Source organism: Nothoprocta perdicaria, unplaced genomic scaffold, assembly GCF_003342845.1.
Source record: "Nothoprocta perdicaria isolate Ctin4 unplaced genomic scaffold, notPer1 scaffold_37, whole genome shotgun sequence".
NCBI lineage: Eukaryota > Metazoa > Chordata > Aves > Tinamiformes > Tinamidae > Nothoprocta > Nothoprocta perdicaria.
In genome coordinates, this window is record NW_020455610.1 from 1,499,943 (window position 1) to 1,524,459 (window position 24,517).

Below are 24,517 nucleotides of genomic sequence, written 5' to 3' on the forward strand. Positions count from 1 at the left end.
CATCACAAGTAAGCCCTGGGGCTATTCTCAGCTTAAAGCTCAGAGAAACAAAGTGACATTTACATTGCTAAATGAGTGTAGAGAAGTTTCTAGCTCATATTTTACAAGGAAAAATATGCTTCTAAGCGGTATTTCTCATTTTTGTTATCTATTCTGTTAATGTCAAGCTTTAATTAAACTTAAAATTCCAAATGGTACTGAATTCAGGAAGAAGAAGGATTTTAACAGTGAGGTCATTTTTTTTTCTTGGAATTCTGCCTTTCAGAATATTTTACCAGTTTTTATATATATTCTTTAGAGAATTATCTTTCCAGTTGCAGTGATACATACTAAATGGCTGTGTCCTAAGTGTACTTTCTACTAGCAGTTTGTTATTTATTTGCTTTCTTAAAAACAATGAAAATAAACCAAGGGTTAGTAATGTCAGTTAATACAATGTGAATATGTTCTTGCTGTCTTAAAAATAGAAATCTTTGTAGGCAAAATAAAATTCATTTATTAAGGGACTGGCATGTGTATTTTAAGTGATAGAGAGGGTCAGTTGAAATTATAGATTTTTAAGCAATAAATTATTCTCAGTAGGATTTTCTGCATATGTAATGCTTGATTTTGTTCATTTTTCTTCTGCTGTCTATGAATCTTAAAATAATATTTTGCTAGTTATGTAGTCGTGTAAAACTTGTGTAAAAATTGTGTTATCCTGCTCAAAAAGACAAGGACTTCTATGTAATAATTTATGTTAATAAGGTGTCTTGACATTAATACTTTCAGCTTCTCTTTTAAGTAAAACTTATTAGAAATCATATTCATTATTTAACTTAATATGTGAAATAGCTCGAATTTAAAAAAAGAATGAGAATTAGTCCTACTTACAATTGCAAATATATTTCTGAACTTTAGTAATAGTGACAGTCAAGTGACAGTCAAATAATCTATATCTTTACTTAAAGAGATGATAAATTAATTGGAAGATAAATGTGTTGGGGATGTGAAGAGATTGCAACTCTGGATGCCTCCCTGTGCCCCATGCTCTAAATGTCCCTGCTGGAGCAAGGGGATTGGAGTAAATGATCCCTGGAGGTTGGACAAAATAATCGCTAGAGGACCCTTCCAATCTCAGCCATTAGTGATTCTGTGTAAAAATTTATCACACAAATTTTAAGTTGTGAGACAGATTTTTTCCTCTGTTTTTCCTATGAGTTTAGAAAGATTTAACTATTGCAAACAACTTGCAACTCGTAGTTGAAGTAGGCAGAGATTTTTATACATCCCAAAGGTAAAAGCTGTTCTCTCCAAAGACCAGCCTGTTTTATTGTTGCTACAGTTCTCATGCATTTACTTCTAAAACTGGAAGTCATTTGTAGATCTATATAGTCATAGATTTATCATTTTGCTTTAAGGTTTCATGTGTATTGGGATAGAGGGAACTCCTGAAATCTCTGTGTTGCGCAGGAAGCTGTCAACATCCTGCATATGGTCTGGCATCTTTCCATTTACCAGTTACCAGATTCATTAGTTTGATCAGGACATTTCATATTGGTTTTTTTTTTTTGAGTTTCCAGGTTTTCAATGTATGTCACTGTGCCTAAGATGACTAAGATGGGGTTCAAATCTCACACCAGAATTGTTGCTGACTTCCGATATTTACAGCGCAGCTGCAGCTGAGGATGCAACTACATCAAATAGAGGGATTAAACCATGACTTTTTTGGAAGGATTTCTAAATTGCATGGGTGGATGTTCAATTATAATTTGAGATCTTTCCTTGTGTACATTGTAAGAGACATGAACCCAGAGAGCTCCCCTGTTGAAGCTGAATTAGCATCGATGCCGCTGCACCCTACCCATCTGCAGTCATTAGTACTGGACTGGACTGACCTGCCATTTGCCTCATTCTGCTCTCTGCTACATCTTTTTCCTCTTTCACACTCTGTCATCATTAATATTTATGTCTAGTGTAGGCGACTATGTGCTCATGGTGAGTGTTGGTCTTTTTAGTACCTCCAGCCAAAACATGGAGACAAATAATCCTTTTTATTAGGCCAGAGGCCTTCTCTAGCGCTCTGGTGGAAATAAAGCCTATGAAGAACAGTTCTAAAACAGTTCCCTGTGTGAATCATCAGTGCCTCTTAAGAGCAGATACTCTCGGTAGTACTTCAGAGAGTCTCATTCCTGAAAAATGATCCATACATGTGTCTTTTCTCTAAGTGCACTTGAAAGCTGGAGTACTATACTTAAACCTTTTCTTCACAAAGTGCTATATGCAAGGCACAGCAGATGTTGAAGGGTGGGGCCAGGTTATATTTCAATTCACTCATCTGTTTTCTTCTGAAATATGTCAGTGACTTGATGTTCTGTGCCAAAAATCTGTGAAAGAGGCTCAGTTTTTCTACCTCCATTTTAGTTGGTGATTTTTTGTGGTATTAAAATATATTACCAGCATAAAGATGTTCTGAGATACCACTTGACAAGTCGAACGACAAAGCAGAAGACCTCGCCTGATTTTAAAAGTCTACACTGTAGATTTTCACATCTGAAAGTCATCCAGGGCTTTGTACTTGTAAAATAAATATAGACCTATGAAGGGTGTGACTTATCCTCATTACCTCAAAAATCTGCCAAATGAACTGTAACCTATGAATTTCTCAACAGTAGCTGTAGTGAGGAGCTGGACAAGCTAGTTAGCTTATGTTTAAATAGTATTACTGAAGATGGTTAAAGTTCAGTGTGGTGAAGTCGACCCAAGTGCTTGGTCACATGCTCCAAAGCTGAATTGCAGCCAAATTCTCAAAGGGATCCCTATCCATTTTAATATCAGCTGTTAAGTGATATGAGTTTATTTTTAACACCCCCTTACTCGCATAGAATATCACAATAGGAATTGAGGACAGATTCAAGTAAGAAAATACAGAGTTTTCATGGAGAACACTGTCCTTCGTGATTTCCCTATCAGCAGGTTATAAATCCATCAAGCTGGGCCCTGCTGAGCAGCGAGGCAGGGAGCTGAGGAGCCAGTTGTGCCGGAGCGGCGCCGTCGCACCCACTTCCCCATTTAGATCCCTTCCTTTCCAGGTGGGCACGTAACAAGTACAAAATGGCCCTTTTTTGAGTCCTCCAAGGAACATTTGGGTAGTGGACAAGAGCTTTCAAATCTTGAGAAGCTGAGAAATGAATCGTGAAGGACACTCCTTATGAAGCACTAGCAAATATATAGCATTCTTAAACGTTATTTTGTCTTGGGTTTTGCAGATCAAGATTCCTTCACGTAGTTCTGATCTCTTTTTTGATCTCTACTTTTCCCTGCGTCAACCTGTTGTTTGAAAACTGCAACTGCCTAAATTGCAGAATATTTAGACTGCATAGGCCTACCATGTTTTTACTCTGAGTACAGTTGTCTTTCCCCATTTACATTTGCTATTATTATTATCATCATCATCATCATTATTATAGAAGTTAGTGTAACCAGAGTGGTCACCAGACTGCTGAGGTCAGACCTGCTTTAGGCCGAGCCCAGTCACCTATTCAAGCTGCTGTCTACAAAATCCCTCCTGGGACCCTTCTTGTGTGGCCCCTGCCACTCAAGGGGACTCTACCCTCCAGCTCCTCCTCGTCCCAAAGACAGTGCTAGAATCTCTCAGGTTTCTCCAGACTGGAGGGATATTTTTATTTGGGGTTATCATTTTAACCACATAGGGACCATATGGCAGTTTAAGCAAAGAATACGAGCTAGCTTTCCAAAAGTTGTTCCTTGACATATAGGCTTTACTCTTAAATGGTAAACAAAACTGGCGCATTTGGGAGGGCAGAGGACATCTGAAACCACCACCGTCTTTGTGCTTTGCCCGCAAGTGTGGAGAGTTTTAAGTTCTGATTAGCGTTTCTAAGGACAACAAATTTCTACTGTCATAACTCCTTTTCTGTTTTTTGGGAATTTTTTTTTTTAAGTCAGTCAAATTGGTTCTCTTGTTTAAAGATCCCATCACTTGGCACCTATTTTGTGTTTCCATTCCTTTACTAGGTCTTTATGCTGTTTGCTTCTTTGGAGCACTTGTCAGTTAACAAAGTTCAGTGGTTTTGCCAGAATCATATCAATTTTCTAAGACATTTTTTGATCAGCTTTTCTCTGCCTAAAAAGAGAGTCCTAAACCAATGTGAAGTTTGTAGTGATAAACTGTATTTGTAGAACTAAAAGCAAAATAGCATTTGACACAGCAAAGGTTCAGTCAATTGTTTGTGCCTTTTGTAGGGTCACTTCTTTTTTAAAGTCTGTATGTCTGAGTGTGCTAACCACATGCTTTGCTGTCTGAAAAATGAAGTCCTGGACATCCATTGACTGCCCTTGTGATGATATTAGTCCTATGAAAAGACAGCAAAATTACCACGAGAAAGAATTATCTTTCAAACAGAAAGGTAAATATTTCCTCTTAACTGAACATTTTCAACTGTTCAGTTTATCCTAAGCAATTTCTTTTTCTAAGATATCTGGTTGGAAAATGATTGAAGGTATAGGACACTCCTGCCATAAGATCATGAGATATTACATTTATGTGATTGATTTCTGTATGTCAGTTGCTTTTTCTTAACATCATTTTGCATCTGCTTCCAGAGTGTGATATCTAAATATACATCATTTTAACTGCTTATATAAATCCGTATTACATGCTTATTTATTTTAATTATACACACACGTACAAATAATATTAAGTTCCTTTGCAAGCTGAGTGCACAGAGATGCTTCTTTTGATTATGGTTCTGTGACAGAGACAGTAAGAAGAAAAATGTTCCTTTGTTGTTCACAATCCACTGAAAATAAGTGAGAAGGCATTCTTGATAAATACCCATTGTGCCTAATGTAGGCAAAGTTTCCATATTCTTCATCAATTATTTACTTGATAAGACAGCATTCCCTTTTATATCTCAATCACTTTCTTTATTGGGCAATTCTTTTGTATTTTTTGGGATTATGTAGATTTTTTTTTTGATGATCCCATTTAATATTAAACTAATTTTGAAAGTTTGCAATAATGAGTCAGGAAAATGTAAAAAAAATTGCTACATGTATGTTTAAAGTTGTATCAAGTGAAAAACAAGTTGATATCCTTTTATAGAATGCATAAATCTAAATACATTTATAACTTATAATGCTGCCACTTACACATTTGTTCCTCTCTATCCTCTAATTACATAGATAGTTAATTTAGTTGAAGGAATTACAATTTATCCTTACTATTCCCAAACTTCTCTTCAGTCTCTGTTCTTCTAGGTACCATTTCAATTATCCGTAATAAACAGATAAAAACAATTTTAATAAAGTATGACTTATATTTATTTGCTTCAAGATCAAACATCATTATTTACTCAGATCTCAAATATGGAAATGTTACCTTGCAGAATTCAACTATTTTGCTTTTTTTACCTCACATTTTAAAAATATGTCACACATTTTTGGTTCTTTTCCTTTAGGCCTGTTACAAAGCCCTGTGTTTTTGATATGTTGTAGAGTTTTTGCAAGCAGCGAGGTTTCCACAACCATCCCACTGAGAGCATTCCACCAAAGAGATTACGGAGATAGAATTAGAAAGAAAAATCCCCAAGTAGAAAACATTTTAATTAAAGAAAACCACGGAAAATATYGGTGCCTAATCCTTTGCTTATCCTAAATATATCTTTTCTTTTTTCTTAAAAAAAAATAAAAAGAACTATTTGTATTTTGGCACACAAAAATCCTTTAGCTCTTTTTAGTTAAGTGTTGCTGGATATCATAGTACAGGCATAAGTGGATGTAAGCAGTGTTTTCACACAATSATAGAATGCTTAAGGTTGGAAGGGACCTCCAGAGGTCATTAATCCCACCCCCCTGCACAYGCAGGCGCGTCTCCCTTTTTCTGAGACCGTTTACAAGGCAGTACATACTACTGTTTTCCACCTGCGACTGTGTSTCTTTCATTGTCCTCAGTCGATGACGACAGCCCCCAAGCCTGGGCGCGTGGCCGCAGGTATCTGCCCTGCCCCGAGCGGCGCGTCTGTCCCCTGGGCACCGAGGGTGGCACCGGTGCCGGTGGTGGCTAACAGTGGTTAACAGAGGGGTTAACGAGCACTGCCCGTGCGGCCATGTGGGACACCTGCCTCCTGTGGAAGTGTGCGGTGCACATGAACGTGGCGCCGAAAGCCTGAGGCGAATCCCTCCCGCCTAAGGCGCCATATGGCGCCTTAGGCGGGAGGGATTCGCCTCAGGCTTTCGGCGCCACGTTCACGTGCGTAATGGCGCCTTATGCGGGAGGGATGGCGCCTTAGGCGGGAGGGATGGCGCCTTAGGCGGGAGGGATTCGCCTCAGGCTTTCGGCGCCATGTTCATGTGCGTAACCACACACACTTCAGGCCTTGCCATTTGTATTGGGAGGCAGGGCGGTTCAGGATCCACGGCAAAATTTGTCAGCTTTCTATGGCAAGGCTTTTGGAACATCTGATAAGGATGGTTCATGCCTAGTGCTGGTTTGCCTGGGTGCATTCTCCCTCTGTAAGTACTGTTGGGGTGCCAGCCTCGGATTTTTATCCTAAACTTTTTCTGTCGACCTGTTGTCTTCTGTCGACTAGCCAACCTGTTATCTTCTGTGCGTCTCCGCTGCCTCTTCCCAGCCCGATGCTGCATCACTGGGCAGTGGGGCCTTGTGTCCCGGCCTCGCGCCAGTGAGGCAGGGTGGGCTGGACAGGGGCTGTGTGAATCCACCCAGAGGCATCAGCACTTGCTCTTCTCCCGAGGGAAGGCGCTTTGGGCTCTCCAAACCATCCAACTTTCCGGTCCCAGTGCAGTGACATCCAGCCAGCCCGGCGTGTCCTGTTGTGTGTGTCCAGGAGCCAGCCTAAAGTAAAACTGTAAGGTGAACAGCTTTGCATCAGCGCCTTCSTATAGAACTGTGGACTTCACACAGTGAGAACTTAGGGAACCWTTAATCATCCATTCCTGCTCACATCCTCACTACTTAGTTTATCCTGAAACCAGTACTGCAGAGCTGCCTTCACCCTGCTGGCTTTCTAGGCCAACCTGCCACCCTCTGGATTAGAAAATATCATTAGTTTATGGCAGCCTGCCACTGGTACCAGCAAGTGCTAATGGCTCTTTGTTTAGAATTTAGAGGTGAAGACTTTGATGTAAGAATGAAGATTCTGGAAAGGAAAAAAAAAAAGGGAATCTAAAGAGACAAGATTAACACTACTGCACAGCAAACCAGAACTTTTTCTTGGTATTTTCTTAGTAGAAATCAGTAAGTTTTGCAGATGTTTTGGGCCAGTTTTCTATGCCGATTTAGCAGTATCCATAAGAAKAATTCTGTTGAATTCCTATTCCTAATTCTGTTCAAGTTTCCTACTTGAACAGAAGGGTTTCACCAATCTCTTTARGGTCTTTTTGAAAAAATATAAGAGGAATTTAGGACAAGCATGAAGGTAAGTTTAGCTAAAATCTCATGGTAAGTTTGACTGTGATGCAAAATGAATTTGTCCATAATGGGATAAGTTTCCTTCTCCGCTGCCCGTCCTTCGTTCCCAGAGGCTCCTCTGAGTTCTCAAAGAGGCCGCAGTGGACGCTCCCAGTGAGTCGACTCCGCGGCCGATTCCAGTCCCGGGAGGACACAGGGCTGTCAAGTATCCRACGGGCTCTGTGAGGCGCAGAGGGCCGTGGGCTGCTGAGGGGATCTTGACATGGGAGAATGTGACCCTGCACGTACAGGTTTCGGCTCCGTTTCTGAAATAAATCTGCGTGACAGTTTCTTGGGTTTTGCGCTGTTCAAACATGCAACTATTTGGTTCACAGAGTAACCAAGTTTAACTATAGGAACAGCACTTGTTAATGTCAAAACATTGTTTGGATACAACTTAATCTCCTGTGATGGTGTACTTATTTGTTATATGCCTGCTTGAGTTATTTTCATCAAGAAATTCTGTCTATGTGTCGCTTTGGCAACATCTTTGCAGAGTTTACAGCTTTGAAAAACATGTTGGCATCAACTATGCAGTCCTCCTAAACAGCTGCTCTGCAGTCATGCTGTTTTAACATGCCACCACACATGGCTGAATTATGCAAATAGTTAATATTAAATGACTGAGATACAAGAACAATTTGTACACTTGATAAAGCTGCTCTCTGGAGTATAACATCCATTCACATAACTGAATTAGTGTGGGACAAATTAAAGACAGCAATAGACAAACGGAAGGTACATGTCAAAATCGTTTGAGGAGACTGAATGTTGTTTTTAAAAATCAGTATTTAATAATGCAAGGAAAATACAGAACGTGACGATAATTTTCTGGTAAGAGTTAAAAAGTAAGAGAGCAAATGTGTGWTATTCAGCTATAAATATGAGTTATAATGTCCTAGTTGAGAAATAAAACAATGTTAATTATTTGAATGGTAGTGATTTGGCACTGCTGGGTGTTTGTTGAAGAGCACAGCAGTTATAAAGAGCAAGGAAGCAAAAACATTAAGAGTTAAAAAATGTGAAAATGTTTTTGACTTAACTTTGAAAATCTTTCTACTGACTTTGCAGTTSTAGCTCTCCAGTAATAAATTGTTAATTGCAAGGTGGAGGATAAAGTAACAGATACAGGGAAAGAAAATGTTAGGCACAATGATGTGCAAGGAGAAAAAGGAAGATGGCCTTTTAATCATATCTTTTTTTCATTTCTCATGGAGCATTTTGAATAATCCGTTTTTCTTCATCTAAAGAGTAATAAAAATATTTTCTAATGAATTGTTTAGAAAGTTATTACAAAATCCAAAGTGTATGCATTTCTGTACCTATCTTTTTCCCCGTTGAAACTCTTTTTCTTTCAACTTCTTTCAACTTCTTTCCCACTGTTTTTTTTTTCCTTTCTTTTGCTTTTTTTTTTTTTTTCCTGTTGGTCCTGCAAACCAATATTTTCATTAATAGATTTTTTTTCCTGATCTGGATATAAATATATTAATATGTATTTCTAGTAATATATTCATAAGACCTCTACAAAAGACCTAATCCTCAAAAATACAGAAGATTTATTTTACATTAAATGGAAGGATAAATTAAAAGGATATAGTGGGTTCCTTAATGCATGATGAATATTATCTTTTATGGTATTTAAGCTTTACAGAACTGGAGTGGTATTAATTTCATCTGTCTTTTTTACTAGTGTCTAATTAGTAACCATTAAGAACAGCAAGCAAATGATTGCTTTTATTACAGTTACTGATCTGTTTAGTACTTTAGTTGAATATAAATTTGTTACGAACAAGTAGTTGTTTTAATAGGCTCAAATATAATTTTACTAAATAACTTAGCATTGCTTTTTATTGTTTTACAGGAACTAGCAGTAATGAAGCAGGTTTTAATTAGTCTACAAGGTAAAAGCTATGAACAAAATTTACCTCAGTCTCATGCTGATACAAAAAGTGCGACTACAAAAAGCAAATCCAGCCCTTTGGTAAAACTGCTACCAGAACATGAAGAAGAAAATGTATTTACACCTAAACCAACATTATTTGTAAGTACTATAATTAAATAAAATGGCATAAGCTTTTTTTAAAATAATTTTTCTCACTTTCTAAGAAGAAAAAAAATGGGTTCATAGTTCAAGGAGGTATGTAATTAATTCACCTTTCTTTTTCTCTCTCTTTGTGGTGGTGATGGTTTATATTAAGGAGGTAAATTGCTGGTAAATTGTTTAAGATTCTGTTTTGCTGTTCAACTATTTCTACATCTTAAGTTAACAATAAGGTTTTTTTTTAATCATATAAATTTATGAGTTCGAAAGACGTTGCCATATTGAATATTTTAATAGGTAAAGGGATGCAATTTTGAATATATATAAATTTATATTATTTGAATATATATAATATATWTTTTTTTATATATCATATATATTAGATTAAGAATGAAGAAATAGAGGTACTTCTGTATATTAATTTTTACATACATGCGTAGGATTTGTATCACCTCTATTATTAAGGATGTGTGATTAAATACGAAAAAAAAATCTTTTATACCTTCATATACTGAATATTTGGATTTAAATACCTCAAGTTTTCTGCTTTTAGTTTTCATTATATTAGCTTATTACTGCCTTTAATATTCTTAGTAATACAAAAGCTTCAGGAAAATCTTTTTTTTTTTTCAGTATAGCTGTCCTAAAGTGCTAAATTTAAGAGCGATAAGGACCTGTGCTGTGTCACAGACCACAGCGTGGCGTGAGTTCGCACTGCTGGAGGCCACTCGGTGCCAGAGCAGACTGAACTGCATCCACACAGCAGAGCATTTGGCCCCTCACTTTTCTCCACGACTCCATATGATAATACCTTGTTTCAGAAGTATTATTTTTTAGGCAGAGAACTTTTTAAATTTCAAAGTGTCTTAAATATTGAGCAATGAGGAACCCCCAAAATAAAATCCAGCAGACTAGAGTAGGTGGAAACATTGCCTGGTGTTAAGTCTTCAAGGAAAAGAAAGAACAGAGAGCAGACAGAAAAGAGGACTAGAAAGAGACAATTTAGAGGCAACAGGCAGAAGAGACATTACACGTTAAAGCAAGAGATTAGACTCAGCCTGGAGAGCAGAACCCTCTTCAGGTTGTTCCTCCTTCACTATTTTAATTTTATTTCTCTATATAAATATCCACTAAAACTACCACCAGARTATTACACAGTCCTGACTGTGTCACAGTGTCCCGTAGGATTTTGAAGGAATCAAGAAGTTTCTCACAAATAATTCTCTACAATTAAAATATGTTCTGCACTATCAGAAAAAAAAATGCAGAATTCTTTTATTTTGAATTTTATCTTTTTTTTCATACTAAAATTTTTGCATAAAGTGTTGGTCAGTTATGGGTATACCTAAGATCTTTAAGATCTCTTTTCCAGCTTCTGTACCATTTTCAAATGGCACGATGTAATTTAGAATTAAAGCTCTTTATGGAACAGTTCATGCATCCTTTCATTGTGATACCTTAAAGCAATTAAATCATTTAGTTCTTACTGCACAATCTGCTTCTTGTAGCCTAGAAATAGGGAAGTTTTAGTACAAATACATACTAATAATGATTTTAAATGCATATATTTGTTTTCAGTTTTTTTGAATTTAAGTAAAGCTCTCAATTATCAATATAAAATACATAAGAGACTCAGTGTAGGTGTCATGTTTTTCTCCTGACTTTCACTCTGTCTCACAATTTAATTATTCTTTCATTTCACAGACAAATAAGGAGGCACCTGTCTGGTACAGGAAACTGCAACAGAAAACATCATCTTAACACTTTTGCAAAAAATATTCAAGATAACTTTTGGGGGAAATTTTCTTTGAAGATATTTTCACCATAATCATGTCGCTGTTGCCATGACGATAAAAAAATGATTTCATTTTCAACTATACTTTTCAACCCGTGAAACAGTTTTACAGTTCTTAAAATAACTTTGAGTGTCGTGTGTGTGTGGAAATAATGCATGCAGTGATTTTACTAATATGTATTTGAATTTCAACAAGATAAATAAATGCTGACAAATTGTATGCATTTATAACACGGGCTATTAAAGGGCTTCTTATTCAAGAGTGTTCAAATGAATGCACGTTTCAGCTTTTTTATATTGTTTTTCTTTGACACTGTGTTTCATTCCAAATTCCTTGCAACTACTCTGTCTTATAGAAATTTAAGAAATATACACGAGTTTCGCATCAGACTATATCTGACTTTTGATAAAGGAATTTATGACAGGTGAAGAAAATAAAAAAYTCCTAATCAGTCCCACAATTTTGTCTTTTATTTTGATTTTTTTTTCCCAAGAGTCATTAAAAGTCTTCTGAAAAAGCAGTAAAATGCAGACTGATTATCAGCTCTGACACTTTATGGGCTAGATACACTTGCTCTTGTCTAGTTATAACAGTGTAAGAATGATAGTAGAACTCAGATGTGCGTGCTGCAGTTGTGCAAAGGCARAATAGGTAATTTGACATTTTTAGCTGTATCAAAGTAAGCAGCATCTTYCAGGAATGCAGCCCATTTGTTCACTCCATTGCGGCACATGTTTAGGCTGTAGCAAAGGTTTGTAAGAGTACAGACCATTTTAAAGCACCTCTGATTGCTTATGCTTCATTTTATATGTAACATAAACAGACRGTTTTGTTCAAAGTGACTGTGCACTGAAAATACTGCTCAGATTTACACGAAAGAGGAAGTTCCTTTTTTTCATTTCCCTCTTTTCCTGACGTCGTCTCTGCAACTGATTCATCGCTCCTTGCTGGACATGAACAGTAACTGCTCACTATATATAAATACTGAGGCATGCCAAGCTTCTATTTCTTAGAAAGGCTTTTCTCCTTTTTGCAAACAGCAATACTTTTATTCCAGGTGACCTTCATTTTTTTTATTTTTTCCCAATTCTAGGCAAATGGCATAAAAGCAGCAGCAGTGTTTACTGCATAGYTTTAGTTTAGTAGTTGTTAGATCAATAACAGCTAATGAGCAGGCAATTTCTGATTCTGTTTCAAACAGGTAAAGAGCTAATAAACTAAATCTTATTTAGTCCCCAAATAAACAACCAAAAATTTGTGAATATTCAACTTTAACTAGTATAACAAAAAGTACAGAATACAYTTGTATTCTGCTTCATCTTCTGATCAAAATTGGATACATATAGGGAAAAAAGATATTCCTGAAGTGATAAATATTTTGAATGCCAAGCAGGTTTATGTGCTAAAGCATATCACAGGATTAAATTTTTGATGCTCTGAATAAGGCAAAGTATGCAGGCAGAAGTAATACCTTATTAGACTTATATGGTGTTCACTGGAAAAAAATGCACAGATCTGCATAAACCTTGGTATGATGAAGTCTAGGTTTTCATTGAATTCATATTTTTTTACATTAATTAAATCATTAAACATTTTTTTCAGGTGAAAGATCTCATATTGCAGATGTGAATTTCGTAATTTTGTAGAAAATATTTCTTATGATTCAGTGTCCCYAGCTTAACTTCTCAGGCTGTCCTGTTTGTGTGTTATCACCCAGTGATCTATAAATTGTATTATCTAGAAGGATTGTAAACTGCTTTATATAAGAGACATACTTGGAGTTGTATTTTTTCTCCCACAYTGTAGCCAAATTGATGGCATATGCACTATAAGGTGGATTAAAAAAATGGCTGAACTGCCAGGCTCAAGGAATTGGGATCAGCAACTCAAAGTGCAGCTGGTAGCACCCTACTATAACACACCAGCATCCCGTGCCATAGGAGAATCCTGGAGAAGTTCAAAGGCAATACCAGATTTGAGGAGGAGAGTCCATACGGTGGTGACAAGGATGCAATTYAGAGGCACCTTCGAGGGACAGGCTGTAAACAGGGGTATTTGGGCACCTCAGAAAGTTCAAGAAAAACAAAGAATCTCCCACCTGGGGTGGAATAACCTGGTGTTGCTTGGGGAGCAACTGGCAGAAAAAAAAACTCAGGTTCCCAATGGACAAAGAGTTGAAAAAGAGCAGGGCACCCTTGGAGCAGGTAAAACCAACCACATCTTGGGCTGTGTGAAGAAGGCCAAGGGAAGTAAATATTGCCCTCCATTTGGCACCTGTGAGACCACACACAGAGTGAGAGAGACATGGACATATTGGAGCAAGTCCAGCAGAAGTCCATCTAGATGGTCAAGGGCTGAAGCCTGTAAAGGAGAGACTGAAGGAATGGGGCTTCTTCAGCCTTAAAAGAGAGGGCTGCGAGGGGATCTTTTCCCTCAGCTACCTGAAGGCATAGCAGAGAGACCATGGAGCCAGAAGAGCATAGTGACAGAGCTAGAGCTAGAACTAGAGCTAGAACTAGAAGCAGCGTAGCTGAGTTGGAGCACAGAAAATCTCAAAGGGCTATTACMAAAAGTGTTTCTGCAGTGAGGGAAGGTGGTCAGACACTGGAATGGGTTGGATACATTTGAGAGAGGTGGCAGAATCTTCATCCTTGGAGATACTCAACACTTAGCTGGACAAAGTCCTGAACAACCTGATCTGATTGGACCTTGTTGATCAGAGGGTTGACCTAGATGACTGACATTCAGAATTCTCTTCGAATCTAAATTATTCCATGATAATATTTTTACTGATTTCAGATAGTGATACTAACTTACTTGCAGACATGCAACAGACAAAAAATTTGTAACTCTTCTATAGAAATACACTAAACAAGAATATTTTGATGTTTACAGAATGAAATATGCTTTGTGACATACTGTGTCCTCCAGATAACCCGACTTTCTAGGAAAAGTGACAGAAAATTAGTCCGGTTTCTGGTGATTCTTGGTGTCAAATTTTATTGACATGCAAGCAGTTCCTCAGATGACAGGTAGATTACTCTTAAGAGAAAAAAAAAAAAAAAAGGTTTCTTTTCCCCAGATAATTACTAATAAACTCCAACTGGAAATTCAGAAACATGTAAGTAGGATAATTTACATGTATATATATAGCACATACTTCTGTCAGTAAATTCTAACTCGTCCTTGTGCAAATCTGCTCAATGTGGTTTGTTTKTTGTTTGTTTGCAGTGGAAGGCTTTGTCTCTTCATTAAGCTCTCAGGCTATAGCTAATTATCCAGGAGGAGRCCTTATAGCCTTTTCATGTGAGAGCTAGAATGTCACTTAAATATAACTATTCAAATATGAAATGCCCTACAGCCAAAATTAATGAACCTTATTGCTCTTTAGGTAACGAAAAAGTTCAGTTGCTTTACCTGTATAGCATTTTTATTGATGTTACTTCCCACAAACATAGTCGTCAGAAGAATTATTCCAGAATGCTTCGTGAAATGGTCTTTGCAGTTCCCCATTACAGAAGGTCTTATGTCGATGATCTGTGAGTCAAAAATAATGAGGTAAAGAGACATTTCTAAGGGTAGTCATGCACACAAGCAGCTTGTGACTGGAGTGCCCAGCCCACATAATCATCCAAAGTTCCTCTTTTTCTACCCAAAGAGGCCAAAGAAAGAAAAATGTCTATCCTGTATTACATTTCTTGTACATTAAGTTGCTGTTTCTTAAGTGTTAATTTTCCTGAGTAAATGGGTTGAACTAGAAAGAGGGAAGAAGAGTCAGTTTAGAGCAGGTTATATTTTTTTTTTCTTTTTACAGTATAATTGTTCTCTCTCATTTCAGTCTTTTGCTAGAAGCAAAGTAGCTTCCAAATCACCAAGGAAATGGCCTGATCTGGATTTTTTTTTTTTAATGAAAACTTGAACTAAGTTGGTAAGAAGCTAAAATATCTTAAATCTTGTTTGTTGAAAAAATTTATTGGTGGTGGTGCTTCTAAATATCTTCTGTGCAAATAAATACTATGTAATTGGGCTTTGCAGCCCTCCCTCCCTCAAAAGGAGGCTGTAGAGAAGAGTCATGAACCCTTGGAAAAGAGGAACAGTTTTAAATTTAAGTATTAGTTGACTATTTGTCAGTGTCTTTTGGATAGGATTTGCTGATTTYCTACATTCACCGTTATTTTCAATTTCATTTATCTTTTTGTGTGATATCTAGTTCCAGCAAAAGGGAAGACCGGCTCTGTTAAGCCTCTTGCATCTGCAAGACRGTCAGAATTTTTCTGTCCCTGCTTTGTGTTCATCAGCTTCCATGTCTTCATAGGAGCATTTGGTAGGAGACTAGRAAGCTTGAATTTCTAGAAACAAGTTGGTACTTTTTGAAGAGGTCATTTGGACTGTGAATTTAGATGCCTCCATTAATTTTAAATCTGTTCCACATTTTTTACAGGAAAACAAATTTATACGCAGCACGTTGTCTGTAACATTCTCTCATATTTTCCATACTCATTATTCTCATTGGAGAGGTCTATTGAGGGAAAAATTAATTTCCCTGCTACTGTTAGCATTTGATAGAACACATGCCAGACTTGACTAAGTCAAAGAAATGTATCCCTGGTATTTTCTTAGACCAAATAATATAGAGGATCTGTATTCATTCTTGACCTTTGAAAATGAAACAAGTACCTCCAGAAGATCAAGTTTTGCTTAGTGTCTTTGGAAAATATTATCCCCTTCTTAAAATTCCCAGGATTGATTGGAACTCCTGACCTTTAAGATGCCTGCGTCCATAGCTCAATAAGGCAGTTGCACTTGGGGCGTTTCGGAGGGAAGCTGGGCAGCAGCAGCAGCAGCAYCGGGTGCTAACGCGCGGTGGGACGGCGGCACTGCCGGAGCACGTGGGGGCTCMCGTCGGGAATCACGGAAGACTGGAGGAAACAGTGCGGACATTCCCAGGGSAGAAGCAGCTGGTGATCAGGACCCCGTGGGTCTCCTCTGCAGAAGKGGCAGCTTTGTCATCAGAGGTCATTTTGTAGAGTTCCTTGGGGCTTCTTTCCTAGGTGATAAGTTTTGCACAACATAATAGATCTCAGTTGGCTGAAAACACCTGTATTTTTTTTTTCTTGAGACTCCTTTTCTGACAGGACTTTGGAACTGCACTCAAATAAACAGTGACATAAGGAGTTTCATTTGAAAGGACACAAGAGGCAAAAAAAAAAAAAATAATCGCTGTGAAAGTGGGAAATGGAAATGGCAGAATATAAAGAGTTAGGACTGATCATGGAAGTAGCTTTTACTCAAAAACTTACATGTTTTCATAGACTATGAGCCCCTTTTGAAGACACTGCAGAAATAAGCACTGCAAAAGAGAATGCGGCTTTGACTGAAGCAATAGAATCAACTTTGTTTGACCATGAATAATTGAAGTCTTTGTGTTAATGCTTCTTTTAAGGAGTAGTGGATCAGTAAATGTAACTTAATTGCAGGAAAAGTCTTATGGATGGAATTTATGACTGCATTTCAATGAAAGTCTTTTCATTTTTCCTTCTTGGTTAAATAGAAGAAGGATTACTTAGATTATTCAGTGCTGCAGCTGAAACTGTTAGCAATTCCCAGTGTTCTCTCGTATCGTGATTCCAGCGATACGCACAGCAGCGTGCAAGACTTTCTCTTCTGCTTCCTTACTCAGATCTTTAGAAGAATTTGTTCCTATGTGCACCCCTACTGGGTACAGCCTAGCGATGCTGTGCTTGATTTTTGGGAGGAAGTTGGTGTCAAGATCTTATATGTGCATTTTCAAAGGGAATATTCCCTCCRTGCAAAGGCCCTCTCTAAAACAAAGAGTTGAAATGTTCCCACTGAATTCCCCATCGGGACTGGACGGGCAGGGATCCCTGTGCCCAGCTTCCAAATGCTCCCCATAGCAGGAATGRTGCCACAAGTGCCAGGGACTGGTCACCCGCATCCTGCAGGCGCCGTGGGTTTCAAGCACCCATTTGCTGGAACTCCAGCGGATCCAGGTAAAAGGAGACTCACAAGGTGTCCTCTGGAGCTGGGCTGGAGATGTTCACACATAACTRTTACCCCTCCTCTTCTCCATTATCCTGTGGAAAGCCTAAGAAAAAAGGCAATGCTCAGTGCAGTCTGTTCCTCCCGTTTCTCACCTCTCACCTTTGTGGGTGTTAGATAGTTTGGGTGTATAAATAAATCTCTATTTTATCTTCATCCTTGGATTGTTGAAAGTAAATATKTTGCAAGTCCTGTGGGAGGGTTAAAGCCTTTCTTTTTGATATGTCTTCAGAGATCTGTATTCAGATCTCAGGCACTGATCAGGCAACACTTAAAAATGATAAAAGACCTCTGCTTAAACATTAATCTTTATTTTACTAACTCACTGTTTAAGGAGTAAGTCTCAAAAATCCACTAAATATTTGTGAGGATAGTGCTACGTGCTTGAAAGTGGCAGCAAGCAGTAAAGAGAATAATATGTCAGTGATTGGAGTCTTACTGAATTAGCACATTCCTTGTCATTTTGGGTTGTTTCCTTCATTATTGCAGTAATTAACTTTGCAGAATTGCATTTGTTCCATTCACCGGGCTACGGAGAACAATAATAGTGTTTACCAGCAGCAGGAGGGGGCTTACCTGCCTTTCTCAACTCCCTGAAATCTCRGCAGGCTAATCCTAATGTGCAGCCACGGTGCCCTCCGACACAATGGGGGCCGCCTGAGACCTCAGTCAGCTGATAAGATCTGCTGTAAATGAAAAGGGAATGCCCAATCCTATGAAATATGGTGTTTTTCCCTCCTGACACGCCACTGGCCACTGCAAATCCATCTCGGCTGAAACCTTTGTCACACATTTTCACACTTTGATAACAATTCTCGGGCAGTTGAGTGAGCTGAAAAGAAGCGCAGGGTTTTCTCAATCCACCGCAACTGCGCAATGAGAAGGAAACAAGTGATACAAAATTCTCATGTTTCTACTTGTGAMATCAAGAAACTTCCAGGACAATTTGTTATTGTTCTTTTTGCATTGTAAAGCAAAATACTATATATAGGATGCATTCATTTTAAACATAGATTTAAGGGAATTTATTTTTTTACAGAGCATTTTTCTGTGAGCAACAATGTTTAACTTGCTTATGGTTATGAATGAAATGAAAGTAAGGTCTCTTAAAATTAATTTTAATTAAAAATATATAAGGTTATTATTGCGCATCATCTTTGTGGGTTTATCTCATCTACTCTCCTGCGTTGGAGAGGTGTCAGGTTCATAGCAGAAAGGTGAAAACTCCTTATGGTCCAACAGTAGACAACATTATATTTCTGATCTAAATGGTAGTCCTCACTTGCACATAAATGTCCACCTCAGCTATGTTTTCTATTGTTTTTATTCACATATACTTTCACTTATTTTTCACATTTATTATTATTATTCACATTTTTCTCTTCAAGACAGAAAGATGTAACTGCAAAGCTCTTAAAGCTGCTTTGCTGCCACTCAGCCATGGAGGTACCAGGAGTTGGGATATGCCAACATTCTCGTGACAGGGGACGGATGTGCCACGTCACGACAAGTCGTGACAAGGACGACTCCTACCACTAGGCTGTAGGTAAGGATATGACAGCAGCAACAGGTTTAATTCTGCACGAAACACACAGGGTTTGGCAATAGGAACAAGTGTAAACCTCAATATATCTCAGCGCTTATTGGATCAGAAAGTGGAACCCGGGATTTCCTTGCAATCATTATTCTCAGCACTAATAGACAGTTTATGATGTTCACTATCTTCCTTTACAAGGGATACCTGAATATCTAGTGCAACAGTCTGAACAGAAGGAATGGCAGTGATCTCGGCTCCGCAGCGCTCTGCCTCCCGGAGCCGCGCTGGTTGAGGGACACGTTTCTCCAGCTCCCTGCAACCCCAGCTGTTTCCCTTAAGTGATCTGTGAACTTAACTTTTGGACAAAAGAATGATGGAAGCCTTGCTGAAGAAAGGAAAGACTCTGCAGCTTTGGGAAGAAACAGCTGTGACAAAATGTAGGGACAATGTTTTCMGTCTATTAGGCTGAGGTACCCTCCCGCAGGCTGTATGAAGCACTTAGGTACTGAGAGAATATTGAATTTAATATGTGTCTCCTCCTTCTTCATTTCCTATTGTCTACTTTAAAAATGTAAGTTTTCTAGTTTTCTAGTTTTTATCTATCCCATTCTTAGGCACCTAACTTTATGAAATATATAGGAACCTTGAACACATCTTACAAAGTGTGGATCCCAGGACTACTTCAACATACAACTCCTGCAAATCTTAGCACTTGCCATTTTTCGGTTGCCAGTAAGAGTAAATTTAACCTAATTCAGTGAATTATGAGCCCACAGCAATTGAGAAAGGGTGGATATTCAAAAATACAGTGGAGTAATGTTTAAAAGACATTTGTAAAGGGGAATTCCTTAAGTTGTGTAACTCGGTGTGAATGACCAACTTCTTTGGCCACTTTGATGATTACGTAGCTTTCTATTACTGGTATTATTACTCCTGCATTCAAAGCAGAGGACAACAGGCATTGCATCATAGTGTCTTTCCATGCAGTACTGTTGAAAGAAACACTGACATGAGACTAGTTTAATAGTGGCACAGTGTCCTTGGCTTGAAAAACACAGAGCTTTTTTTTGTTCTTCTTAAACTAGGTCCCAGGAAAGTCTATTGCTCCTGTTTCATACTACACATGCTGTCACCTGGATTGTCACCAGCAAAGGATCACTGCAAAATGCTGCTGTGATATAACACTGTGGACCAAGCTCACCAGTGGTGGAGCTCTGCTGTGATCCATAACTATCTCACAGGTGCTTTTCCCTGTGCTCACAGGATGGGTTTAATACAAGATTTAAAATAGCAGAAATGGATGCAGATGTAGGAGTATTGATGAAAGACAATTCATGCAGTTTCAACCAGCTGTGCTCGTGTGAAGTGGTAGTGCTAACACGAAGGAAAAGGGTTACCCTGCTCTTTGTTCCTTACACTTCTCCTTCTTTCCATTTCCAGTAAGTCACATCTGAATATAAAATCTAAAGTTTGGAAAACGGGAACAGTATGTGGCAAAGCACTTGAAAATAAAACATACAGAATGAGGTGTAATCACATTTGTTTAGCCTGTTCCTACCAATACAGGCATCTTATATTAATTTGTTTCTCCTGTGCAATAAAATGACAGATTTTTTTCTTTCCACAGATTACATATGACTCTGTAATATTTTAGGACACTTTGTACCCCATTCTGTCTGCCAGATTTATAAAACCTTAGGACTTATCCTTTAATTGCACAGAAGCAAGGTTTTCTAATMACTAATAAAAAGATTTGTATTTTATCTATCAAGTTATCAATATGCAATCTAGAAAGAAAGAAGCCTTGTGTTAAAAGATTGAATGAACTACTCCACTCCGTTGTCTTATTTATGTTTTTCAAGGAGCACAGTGATTGAGCCCTTTGTGGTTAAGTTCTTGCCTCATCCAACTTGCCACATTATTTATGTGTTTAAGCATAAGCTGGCTCTAGAGCTTAACCGAGCATGTTATAAACCAGTGAGGTAAACACTTTTTGAAATGCACTGTGCATTCATGAGCTGTAGTATTCCATGTGTTCATACACACACGAAAGACCTAGACATGAGCAGTGTGATCTAGAGCAGCTCCTGTAAAAAAATCTTTAACARATCATTATTAAAACAGGGAAAGCTTTTCCATCTGGACCCTTGTTCTCAGAAAAAACATTTCTTCTTCTTTTTTAATACTACATCGACAACAACAAAAAAGTGTTTTCAGGAAGAAAGAAATGATGAAAAAGCAAGCTTTTTAAAAGTGAGTAATATACTACAAGTGGAAACTCCAGCTACGTAGCATAGATGACTGCAATTTAAGTCTCTCTTTTTGGAAAATATTTTTAAACTTTAAGTATAACTGGATAAATATTCTTAAAATAATACTATAACAAAGTTGGATTTAGAATTTTACCATATATTGTTTTTCTCTGTTTTTCCAACATGATTTGTATAAAGTAATCTGAATAATACTTGAAGTTGCAAGTGCTGATATTTTAACAGTTTAATGTTTTTCTCATTGAAAAAATATTTCTGTTAATCAGGCTCTAAACATTTTAGAAGAGCAGAAATTCATGAAAAAGCAACAAAGAGTAGCATAAATTATACCTATGTTGCTTATTATTCAACATAATGAAGTATTTGGCCTTTGTCTGGGAAGTTAAATAAAAACATTCTAAAGAAATGTCAAACTGAATGCATCTTCACCTTACGGGAATAATATGGCCAGCTAAACTAAGTTGAGAGCTAGAAGTATCCTGCCTACATCACTAGAGATCTCAGCGTCTATATCATTTGATTTGACTTTTTTTTTTTTTTAATAGATATACTAATATTACTGATATTGCTTTTTTGTGTGTGTGTGTTTGTGTGTGTGTGTGTGTGAAGAATATTTCTCTGCGTGCACATTCGCTCTGAAGCCCTATTGTGCACAGGAATATGAGTCATCACTGATAATCACAGTCATGTTTCCCCTGTCATCTTGTTTCTAGATAGTTCCAGTGTTGGCAAATTGGTTGTTTTCTGACTGGGCCTTACCTAACCAAATGAAACTTAGTTGAACCGTGTGGAGCCATGGGAAGAGTTCATCACGAGGCAAACAGAAACCATGAAGGAGGATGCAGCTGTGACTTTTCATTACAGCACACAGTTACAAACACACAGAAATTCCCCCATCCAGTGAACTGAATGCAATCTTCTTGTCTGTAAGCCCCCAAGTGAACAGGAGATAGGACTATTTTTGCCTACAGGTTGTACTGTACAGCCTCATTGTGTCAGGGCTGAATACTGAGGACTGGGATCTCTGAGGCTGGGAGCAGCTGGTCGTGTAACTTCTGCATGAGTCAGCTAAGACCTTGTGATGGGCACTAAAAGGCAGCTGTGCTCTAGTGAGAGTTTGGCTTCAGTTCTAAGTCCAAATACACTCTGATTCTGGAGCTCTGACTAAGATCAGGGTTTTAAACACTCTTGTCACACAGTGGCATTCCTCTTCCACTCTTTCATAGTGTTACTGGGGGGAAAATTGAGCCCACCTTCAAAAACCTTCGTGGGAAACACCTATCAAACACTCAACTCTCCTTCCTGCTACAGCATGAGGCTGGCTTTTGTGATCCGCGCCATTATTTTTCCTGATAAGTGGCATTCAGTTGTTCAGTCCATTGTTGAAAAAGATATTTAATGTGTCCTCAGTGGAGTTCAAAGAGGATTGTGGCAGGCACATGGAAAATCAAATCTTGCGGTGGATATTTTTGGAAATTACTTTCTGGTTCCTCAACTTCCTCTTTCTAGAAAGTGTCAATCAAGCTGCTGAAAAAGAAAATGTAATGGTCATCTGCGTTATTACCCTTATTATTAAGCAAGAACAAAACCTGTCGTAATTCTAGTATCCTCTGACTGAGTGAAAATCCTGCCACTGCTGCTCCTGATAGCAAGAGGTCTGGTTCTTTCCAACTGTTACCTTCCTCCCTGGGACATCCTGTTAAATGGACAAGAGGTGCTGCCTAGTCCTTTGCTCCTCTGAGTTGGGAATCACTGTCCTGAACAGATCACGGAACCAGGATGCCCAACAGCAAAAATAGAGCAACAAAATCATATTACCAGGTTATTTCTAAATTGTAGTGATCTATAAGTCATTTTTTGAGTGTTTCTCCACGCATAGCTAAAAAAGATGATCATTCCCTGCCTCCCCCATCAGAACATAAATAGTGACATCCACTTTAGGAGAGGGAATTGGGACTGAAAATATCCACATTTAGCCCCAGCCATTCAACTGGCAGCTTTGATATACCATTATCTGATAGCTCAAAGAATCRATTCCTATAGTTTTTGCTCCATATAAGTATCTACATTACATGTAATTTTAAAGTTGCTATTGATAAAAATAAACAACAAACTTATAAAACTGCAGCTGTCTCTTTGGGAGCTTATGAACTACTAGGAGTCCTCAACAGATCACTAAGAAAAGCAAGCCTACCGATGGTAAGTTTAAATCCATTATATATGCTTTTGTATCTAATAAAGAAAATGGGGCTGAAAATAAAAGACTGAAAACTGAATTCATAAAACTTGTACCTAGGTTTACTGCAAGATAAATAGAGAATTTGAATGGAATTAGTACTTGCCTAGATCTGGCTGCCTGTGCCTCTTCATTGATTATATACAGTGTTCAGGAATACATAAAATCAGAGAATCATGATGGTTGAAAAAGACCTTCAAGATCATCAAGTCCACCCGAGAGCCCTTCAGCGMCCTGCCTGTCCCTAAGGGCCTCATGTGCCCGTTCCTTGAGCACTGCCAGGGACGGGGGCTCCGCCACCTCCCTAGGCAGCCTGGCCCAAGGCCTCACCGCTCTTTCCAGGGAGAAATTCCCCCCTAATGTCTGACCTGACCCTCCCCGGCGCAACTTAAGGCCGTTTCCTCTTGTCCTACCTGTCGTTATTCTGGAGACCAACCTCACCTCACTACAGCCTCCTTCCAGATAGTCGTAGACAATGATAAGGTCTCCCCTGGGCCCCTCTTCTCCAGAGGAAACAACCCCAGCTCCTTCAGCAGCTCCTCGTAGGATCTGTGCTCCAGCCCCGGCACCAGCTTTGTTGCCCTTTTCTGGACTCTCTCCAGAACCTCCATGTCCTTCTTGCAGTGAGGGGCCCAAACCTGCACACAGTATCTGAGGTGCGGCCTCACCAGTGCTGAGTACAGGGAAAYGATCCCTTCCCTGGTCCTGCTGGCTACCCTGTTCCTGATACAAACCAGGGGGCTGTTGGCCTTCTTGCCCACCTGGGCACACTGCTGGCTCATGTTCAGCCATTTGTCAACCAGCACCCCCAGATCCTCTTCTGCCACGCAGCTCTCCAGCCCCTCTGCCCCAAGCCTGTAGTGCTGCGTGGGGTTGTTGTGACCGCAGTGCAGGACCTGGCACTCGGCCTTGTTGAACCTCACACAGCCTATTGAACCAGCCTGTCCAGATCTGCAGAGCCTTCCTACCCTCAAGCACATCTACTCTTCCTCCCAGCTTGGTGCCATCTGCAAACCTGATGAGGGTGAAGTCAATCCCCTCATCCAGATCATCCATAAAGATGTTAAAGAGGACCAGTTCCAGTACGGACATCTTCAGAAGAC

The 24,517-nt window shown here is 38.7% G+C and overlaps 1 protein-coding gene across 1 annotated transcript in view; it reads left to right on the forward strand.

Annotated features, from left to right (window-relative positions):
* PIBF1 (progesterone immunomodulatory binding factor 1) overlaps positions 1-11,294 on the forward strand; it is a 102,514-nt gene extending 91,220 nt beyond the window's left edge. The window contains exons 16-17 of the mRNA XM_026044526.1: positions 9,336-9,515; positions 11,220-11,294. Of these exons, the coding sequence (XP_025900311.1) occupies positions 9,336-9,515; positions 11,220-11,276 (237 nt within the window). The 3' untranslated portion in view covers positions 11,277-11,294. The remainder of the gene's footprint in view (positions 1-9,335; positions 9,516-11,219) is intronic.
* Positions 11,295-24,517: the final 13,223 nt, after the last annotated feature.